The sequence below is a fragment of the Miscanthus floridulus genome, chromosome 8 (assembly GCF_019320115.1).
Source record: "Miscanthus floridulus cultivar M001 chromosome 8, ASM1932011v1, whole genome shotgun sequence".
In the NCBI taxonomy this organism is placed as follows: Eukaryota; Viridiplantae; Streptophyta; class Magnoliopsida; order Poales; family Poaceae; genus Miscanthus; species Miscanthus floridulus.
This window is the reverse complement of record NC_089587.1, coordinates 197,250,967-197,259,174: the sequence shown is the minus strand read 5'-3', so window position 1 is coordinate 197,259,174 and position 8,208 is coordinate 197,250,967. Positions and strand designations below refer to the sequence as shown.

At 42.1% G+C, this 8,208-nt stretch overlaps 1 protein-coding gene across 2 annotated transcripts; it reads right to left on the bottom strand.

Moving 5' to 3' along the window:
- Positions 1-476: 476 nt before the first annotated feature.
- Positions 477-6,702, bottom strand: LOC136477865 (kinesin-like protein KIN-7C). 2 transcript variants are annotated; one of them, XM_066476123.1, is made up of 14 exons: positions 6,384-6,698; positions 5,580-5,880; positions 4,819-4,908; positions 4,631-4,731; positions 4,397-4,510; positions 4,230-4,311; positions 4,063-4,130; positions 3,916-3,981; positions 3,707-3,831; positions 3,262-3,589; positions 2,928-3,026; positions 2,163-2,840; positions 1,366-1,682; positions 477-1,259 (listed from the first exon to the last, which is right to left on the bottom strand). In XM_066476123.1, exons 2-14 carry the CDS (start codon positions 5,824-5,826, stop codon positions 929-931), a joined length of 2,646 nt encoding a protein of 881 aa, XP_066332220.1. In that variant the 5' UTR covers positions 5,827-5,880; positions 6,384-6,698; the 3' UTR covers positions 477-928. The 2 variants fall into 2 exon arrangements, with proteins under 2 accessions (XP_066332220.1, XP_066332219.1); XM_066476122.1 differs by having other exon boundaries at positions 3,707-3,981; positions 6,384-6,702.
- Between the last annotated feature and the right edge of the window lie 1,506 nt (positions 6,703-8,208).

Genomic DNA, 8,208 nt, shown 5'->3' with positions numbered 1-8,208 from the left:
AGAGATCGAATAGTGAAAATAGGAGGTGCTGAGGAAAAGGTGCTGAAAAATACTACATAGGTAGTGGTAGTATCAAAATGCGTTGGATGAGTAACCATGTTTTTTTTCTAATATGTTTCTTATTTGCAGCTTGTGCAATAAATATGGACCATATATCAGGAGAATGCGATAAATATGGACCATACATCTGGAGGGTGCGACAAATATAGACAGAGGTATTGAATAGTAACAAAATAGAAGGTACAGAGGAAAAGGCACTGAAAAGTACTAAATAGGTAAAAACAGTATCAAAATGCGTGACCTAGTTCCTATATTTTTTTTTTCTAATATATCTTTCTTATTTGCAGCTTGTGCGACAATGACGTGGTCCAAAGTTTTCCCGTCATAAGACAATTGTAGAACCTATAACATGAATCCCCATACATCCAACTCATAAAAACAAAACCCCAGTTTCAAAAAAAAACTCATAAAAGAGATTGTTTCCAACTATTACTTCTAAATTTATGAAATAATTCAATATTCAAATAGACACATATCATGAGTTCACACTTCACAGTAGATGACCATGATTAGCCATAGGGACTGTCCCAGTGATTTTTTCTCCCTGATGGCATGGAACATCATATTGCTATTGCACTATTGCAGCACACGTCAATGATAAAACAAAAGAGTCAGGAATTACAATTACGGTCGTAGGATAGGACGATGTCCTCAGCAATTAAGGCCTAACCGGCAGCGGCTAGGCAGAAAAGCATGCACGAAGCCAGCCGCACAAACAAATGGCCCGGTGGATATATCTTCCTAAAAACCTACAGAAATCAGAATCAAGGTACACCTACACCACACCAAGATAGAAAAAAAAGGGTAGTTACGTCTCTTTGGTCAGTGGCTCGCACCGTGTCATTGTTGTAAGTGGTTGTTCATCCGATCAGCCGAACGAAGGGATCCCATATCTCCAGCCGTTGGAGGATCGCCTGCGAGGGGGCGGCTGCTGCTGCGGCGCAAAGCTGAGCCCGAACATCTCCCTAAGGACTTGCCCTGGCTCCTGGAGCCCGATCAGCTTGGCAACAAGGGAGGCGCTCTCCCTGACATGTTCCAGGTCCTCCTTGGTCCAGAGCCGGCGAGCAACCTGGAGCTTCCTCTTCTTGGAGTCCAGTGAAATGCTCCATTTCGTGTACAGGTGCTCCCTTTCCTCTGCTGTGAGCCGCTTCTGCATCTGCCTCGCAAGCATCTCCCGTTCACGTTGCAGCTTCTTGGCGCTGCATGAAGCGGGTCATTGGATAATCACTTCTTATTCTAAGAAGAGGCTTTGAGACCATGGTCATCAAGTTCTAATACGGGAAACTGTATAGTATATTCACTTACCTCGCAACAGGGGAAGAGTTCAAGCTGCCTACTACTGCATTGCTAGGGGTGCTCCCCCGAGAATAGGTATCTCTTAGGAATGATAATCTCCGGAGCTCCACTTCCATGTAGATTGAATCAGCTTGATCTCCCTTGAATAGGAAGAAAAAGTAGGTCCTGTGGACTAAGGAAATACTGCATGCATGCCAAAGCCCAATGATCTCCTGCTGTTTCTTCTCAAATTCTAATGGCCAGCGAGAAGGTGATTGTGAAGCATCAGCAATCGGGTCCAACCCAATGCTCTTTATGGTGCAGTCTCCAAATTCCCCATTTGTATCCTGAAACATATTAATATGGTGAGTTGATGGAGGAAGAAAAATCAGCAGATTATTACTAGTTTTAAATTAGTCTAGACTTTACAGTATAGTTGAAAACACAAGCAAACAGTTTTCAAAGAGAACATCTAGAAGCAACTCATGGTCAAAACTGGCGTTTGTATCCTGAAACAAGGATTAACAAATTATTAATATGGTGAGTTGATAGAGGAAGAAAAATCAGCAGATTATTACTAGTTTTAAATTATTCTAAACTTTACAGTATAGTTGAAAACACAAGCAAACAGTTTTCAAAGAGGACATCTAGAAGCAACTCATGGTCAAAACTGGCGTAACATGTAGTTTTTCCTACTCCTAATGGGCAACTAACTGGCCATAGTATTTGAAGAAAACCTTAGCATGCAACAAAAGTTTGCCATACACATTCTATTTTAAATGAGCTTCAGCGACGAGCATAAAAGTCCTATGATACTCAGTTTGTACCTGATTGCCTAACTGTTTCTGGTAATGAACCTGAGCCATCTCTTTCAGTTCAGCAACAAATTCACCTATACCAGTAAACTCTGTATCACATGCGCCATTTGTCTTGGTTGAAACTATGGATCCTGCTCTTGAAAGAGTTTCACTTTCTGCATCGTAGTTCGGTGCAGATCCCCTTCTATGATCCCCTTCAGGCCTTCCAGGGAAACCAACCAAACTTCTATGCAGCGGGGTGCCATCATCCATCTCCATGCCATCAAACATGGTAGAACCCATAAGTGATCTACAACTCCTGCTTCTACCAAGTATTCTGGAACCCGATGAGTTATGTGTTGACGATCCTAGATCTCTGCCAAGACTGACAAAAGGCCTTCTGATATTCTCCAAATGCTGCTCCAACATGATAGGAGATTCACTAAGGAGCCTTGAACGCCTAGAATTCACCGATGCATTTGAACCATTACCATGCAAACTAGAATTCCTGTTTGAACCTTGCGGGCTACTGCTTTCACCAGCTGACAGGTCCAACTGTTCATTTCTTCCTGTTCCACTGGTCTCAATGCATCGCACTTCCTTGTAAAGATCTGAATCATCATGTGAGATCTGATAACTATCATCCCTGCTGGTGCCTGGGGGTATTCCAATTGACGGAGGACTGCGGGCTGAGCGCTTCCCTGAGCCCTAAGTACATAACCAAAGTAAACGTATCTATGAAGAAATAAGAAGATGAATAGCGCTAATAAGTAGAAATCAAGGAAGCAAGTTTACTGAGTGCTTCGCATGGTCCCCAACAGTCTGCAACAAATTCTGCAACCTAGACTGAGCCAAATCACGCTGTGACTTGAGTTCTTTAATTTCTTTCTCCATCTGCAAGTTAAAGGACACAGATATCATTATATGGAAAGAAAGTGGGTATTCATAAAAATTGGAACTATGCTGACTGCAAGGATATGTCATAGATACGGAAAGAAGCAAAGAAAGTGACTCAATAAAAATAGAAACAAAACTCATGCACAAAAACAACAGTTTTAAGTAAATTTCAATGCATCAATTGTGACAGAAGAGCAGAAATATGTTGACAAAAGGTTGGAAGCAGATGTACCTTTCTAATTTGGTTGTCCTTTTCCTTTACTAATGCTTCAAGACTGGAACTTGAAGCTGGCTGACGCAATTCACTCTCCAATCTAGCAACTTCCTTTTGCAAATGCTTTACTAGTGCTTTATCAGACATGACCACATTTACCTGAGCATTTGTAACTACTTCCTTTGCACAACTTCCAAATAACAGAGTATTTCTTGATTGCTCAATATGGCTAGTGGCAGGGCTCAGTGTACAGATAATGGCAGTTCTTGCATTACCTCCTAAAGATGGTTGTAATATGCGTGTGAGCTTTGAATCTCTGTATGGTATGTGTGCATTACTCCCCATGCTGCATAAATAAAACGATAAAACTTAAGTTTTATCAACCAACAAAGCATCTAATACCAGATTAAAGAAGTGTTTCCTATTAGCATTGAATAAATTTACTGTGAGTTAAGGTAATAACCTTAGTTTTCTAATGACAGTGCCAAGGGCAAGCAAACTTCTGTTAATATGACAGCCTTCTTTTAGCCTCGTGCCAGCAGACAACGCCTGAGATGCACGTTCACTTCCTGCTAGATCAACGAAGTTCTGCATGGGAAGATTACAGCTTACAATTTTTTCCATATGTATAGATACAGAAAAACACAACACATATTTGCTGGATGTACTTACAGCACTAGCAACAAGTGTAGTTGACTTGTCCTTCCCTAAGAACTCCCGTGCAGAACTTTCAACGGTCTGCATTAATTAACAAAAAAATATTTCAGGAAAAAAGCATACTTCCAAGCATTTTCTTAATGTAAACAAGTAAGGACAAACCAATCTTAGTATCTGATGAGATCTGGAGCTTTTTTCATTTAAGAAGGTCTCCCCTGTCCTTCTTTGAGCTGTTGCAATCACATAGTGCAAATATGAGAGTACATCTTAAGCACCAGCACCAGCACCAGCGACAAATAATGTAAGACACCGCAAGATCAATATTGCACCTTCACATACAGCAATAAGCCCCTTGAGGTGGTTCCAGTCCCTTAACACAACCTCTGTAAGATTCTCCACATAGGTGCCCTTCTGTATAAAGAATAACACCAGACCATCAACAGATGCAAATCTAGCAGAATTACAGTTTACAGTGCTTAGGAACCTTATTTTTCACCTCTGCATCATCCCAGAGTCTAAGAGGAGTATTTTCTGCACTGAGAAGATCCCTTAAAACTTCATTGTATATTTCAATTGCTGAGAACTTCAGAACAAATGCTCTCTCTTCATGCTGAAAAAGAAAAGGCACACTTATTGGGCAGTGTTTCCAAAAGAAGTGTTTTTTTAGATTAGTTATAGCCGCAACCAAAGAAAAAAAAAAACCATGGGACCTGAGAATGGATGCTTATACCTTATTAATGTAATCATATATGTCTGCTACTGTATATTCTGTTACTCCAGTCATGGTATAGGTCTTTCCACTACTCGTTTGTCCATATGCAAATATACTTGCTGTCAGAGAAAAAAAGGCTCTAATTCAGGGAAAACGCTTTGTCATTTCACAAATAGAAATATGCTTGTTGAATGGCCTATGCTCACAGTTAATGCCGCTAACTACAGAGAGGGCAACTTCCCTAACCCCTTCCTCGTAGACTTCTTTCGTACTGCAGTCAGAATGAAAAACCCGATCTGCAATTAGAGCATTTCTGTTAACAGTGATATATGTGAGTAAAAAGCAATGGGAAATGTGCTGTCAAATTATATATAGTTGTCAGGCAAAGCTTATCCGTTAAGAAGAAAAGATGTAAGAATCTAGTACGTGCATGTGAGGATTGGGTGGGGTGCAGTCAGATTAGATGAAGCCCCAATGGAAGAATCTGAGGTGTAGGATGGTGCCGCCACACGAAATTTATACAGTTAATGTCATGATTCAATAATATCGCGGGATGGCTTGGGAAGACAAGTCTTCACCACTTTAATAATATTATACATTTGACTAAAAACTTAAATCCACTGGAGCTACAAAAGTCATCGATAAATCATCTGAGCCTCTAAGTTATTCTCATAGAATTGAGTGCATAAAAATGCAGCGGTGGTCTAATACATGTTATCTGGTGGTAACCAACAGTCCAACATCAGCTCTAAGGACCTCAAATGTAATACAACACATAAGATTCTTGAAGGGAATTATACTTTTTTATTATTAGGCTTTGGGCGTTGTTCCTACAACAACTGGGTTACAGTAAAAGGGATTAAAGATTTCCTGAAATACAGTACAGATTAGTAAAACATACAAAGCACAAAAAGAATGATCAAGTGCACAGGTGTAGCATCAAAAGTGGAGGCAAAGATGCACTGACCAAATGTGTATGCTGTTGGAGCGGTGGGTCGATCAGGGAATGTGCTCCGGAACATGACGGTGGTGTCATTGATGCACTCCCATTCAGCAGGCTCCCCCCTCGCAACCTCCTTCTCGCTCAGCGGCCTCAGCCTGACCAGCACCTGTATCCTGTCCATCCTCCCCACACCTCCTCCGCCACCATTAACAGCATCAGGTCCAGCCACTTCATCCCACTGCACTGACTCATCACCTCCAATAGCCCCCATTGTTTTAACACTAACTCCTTTCCTCCTCCTACCTTTCCTCTCCTTTCAAACAGCCTGCCAAAATAGCGCCATCATGACACAAGTAGCAAGCAAAGCATATAAAACCCAGACGAAGAGCAACCAGGAGAAGCTAGACAGCTGAAACGCACGAATCTGTCCTGTTTTCTTTGAGTTTGAGTGCAGGGCAAGGCTGTGCAGGGAGCAGGCAGCAGGTGGTGGAGGAGAAGGCAAGGCATGAATTCCAGTGGACCCTCAACTCCGAACGTAATTAGGGCGGTGGTTAGCACGTCGACACTACCGGAGAACCGTCGATTAGTCCAAATCTATCACCACCCGGACCCCGCAGCTGGTCATTGCGATGCTCCTAAACCATCCGCCTACCCGGGAATTCCTAGTTAACAGATCTGTGTCGTGCAAAGGCAAACCAAATCCCCAAACCTAACAACCAATTTGGCCCAGTATCGCATCAGTAAGCAGCAGGAAACATATCGACCTCTCTCCGGTAAACCAGAGACGCTCAACAGCAAGCCAGCAAGGGGGTAGGGGCAGGCGATTACCAGGACTGGACGAAGACGGTTGTTCTCGGAGGGCGAAAGGTCGACTTGTCCGCGGACGGTGCAGCGGCGTCTGAGCCCGGCAGCCGCGGCCATGGTTGCAGGCCTACCTGTGGGGAGACGTGGGGGGGTTGGGGGCGGAGTCCGCTCTGATAGCGCCGCCTCACCGCCTGCGAGAGCGAGTGGCGAGTGGCGAGTGCTGCCCACGGCGATCTTGTTCGGTGACTTGGGGAGGGTCTTCGACTGTGGAGTGCAGGAGACGGTGCCGATTTTTTTTTCTCCTTTATTTCCTTTTTGTGTTGCCCCCAGACCCAGGAGACCGTTGCGATGATACTGTTTCCTTCCGCTTCGCCTGCGGACGAGAATTGTTTTGGCTTTTCGCCATTCCGCAGTCGGTGGGTGTTTTTGCGTGCCGGCCCTATTGTCCTCGCTTGCTTCAAGAATTTGTAAGGGCGTGTTTTGATGAAATTTTTTTGGGTTTTTGCTACTGTAGTACTTTCGTTTGTATTTGGCAATTAGTGTCTAATTATGGACTAATTAGGTTCGAAAGTTTCGTCTCGCGATTTTTCACCCAACTGTGCAATTAGTTTTTTTTCGTCTACATTTAGTACTCCATGCATGTGCCGCAAGATTCGATGTGATGGGTACTGCACAAAATTTTTTGGGAACTAAACATGCCCTAAATTGGGTTGTGGTTGAGGACAATATATCATTTGCAAACTAATCAATCTGTACAAACTTGAAAACAACTTGAGGTGCGAATCTTTTTCCTGGGTTCCATTGCTGCAATGTGAGAATCTAACCATACTCTCTTTCTCTCTCTTCAGGGTTCGATTTACCGACTACACTGGAGCTGCTCTTAAGGCATTCCCCAATCTAGAAGTTAGAATGACTTTTATATTCACTAATTAAGATGTCAACTATGTAAAATATGGATGTGATATTAGAATTAACTAGTAAACATGAACGTGTGTTGCAATGGGTGAGGTTGTTGTGCGGTTCATTGGATGATTTGTGGCTCAAAGATTTAGTCAACAATTATCATCTATTTATTACATCTTAGAATTGAACTTTGTACCGTCACCGTCACTTAATGCATCTTGTAATCAAACTACGTAACGTTATTGGGCATGTGTTGTTCTTATTCGTACGAGCATAGACTGCAAGTCTACATCATATACGGAACAATGAGAAGCGTCAGGCTATTATGGGGGATTAAAAATGGTTTGTTAGGATTTTTTTTTCTTTAATATTTTATGTGGTTTAGAAATATACATATAGATATAGTACCCTGTATACACATAGCATGGATATATTATATGTTCTTATTAGTTGTTTTGGTTTGTACGAAATATACGAAACCTATATGTCACATGTATTTTTTGCCCAAAAAAAACTGTCATCCATAATACTGTACATGATGACATAAATATATATTGAGTTGAATCATTATAAAAAAAATATAAGGGGTTATTTATAAGATTTAAAGGCACAAATAAAGAAGATAGTGGTAGATTTTGACACTTAGATGGGTTCAAAGACAAAAGTTCCATAAGGTTATCGTTTCAAGAGCCAAGAGCCGGTTGTGTCCATCCATCCGTCATCCCTAGTTCTTTCATGCGATGCGAATTATCATCTCTATCTCCCTGCTCTAAACTATATGTTCTTTCTCGAAAAAGGGAAGGTTAGGAGTCTCTATTGCAGACGGGGTTAATCGGAGACAGATGCGGACCGCAGGAGGAGGACTAAAAACGAACTGCAATCGGTGTGCAGCACGAGGAGCCCATCCAAGGCAGGGGAAGGGAATCAAGGATGGGCCAGACGAAAA

What these genes read in the sequence shown, in the direction of transcription:
- LOC136477865 (XM_066476122.1), bottom strand. Translation starts at nt 5,826, where the DNA reads ATGGGGGCTATTGGAGGTGATGAGTCAGTGCAGTGGGATGAAGTGGCT. An exon ending in GACTCTGGGATGATGCAGAG is followed by an intron (nt 4,312 to 4,396) that starts GTGAAAAATAAG and finishes TTCTTTATACAG; the next exon opens with AAGGGCACCTATGTGGAGAA. An exon ending in AGGACAACCAAATTAGAAAG is followed by an intron (nt 3,027 to 3,261) that starts GTACATCTGCTT and finishes TTTAACTTGCAG; the next exon opens with ATGGAGAAAGAAATTAAAGA.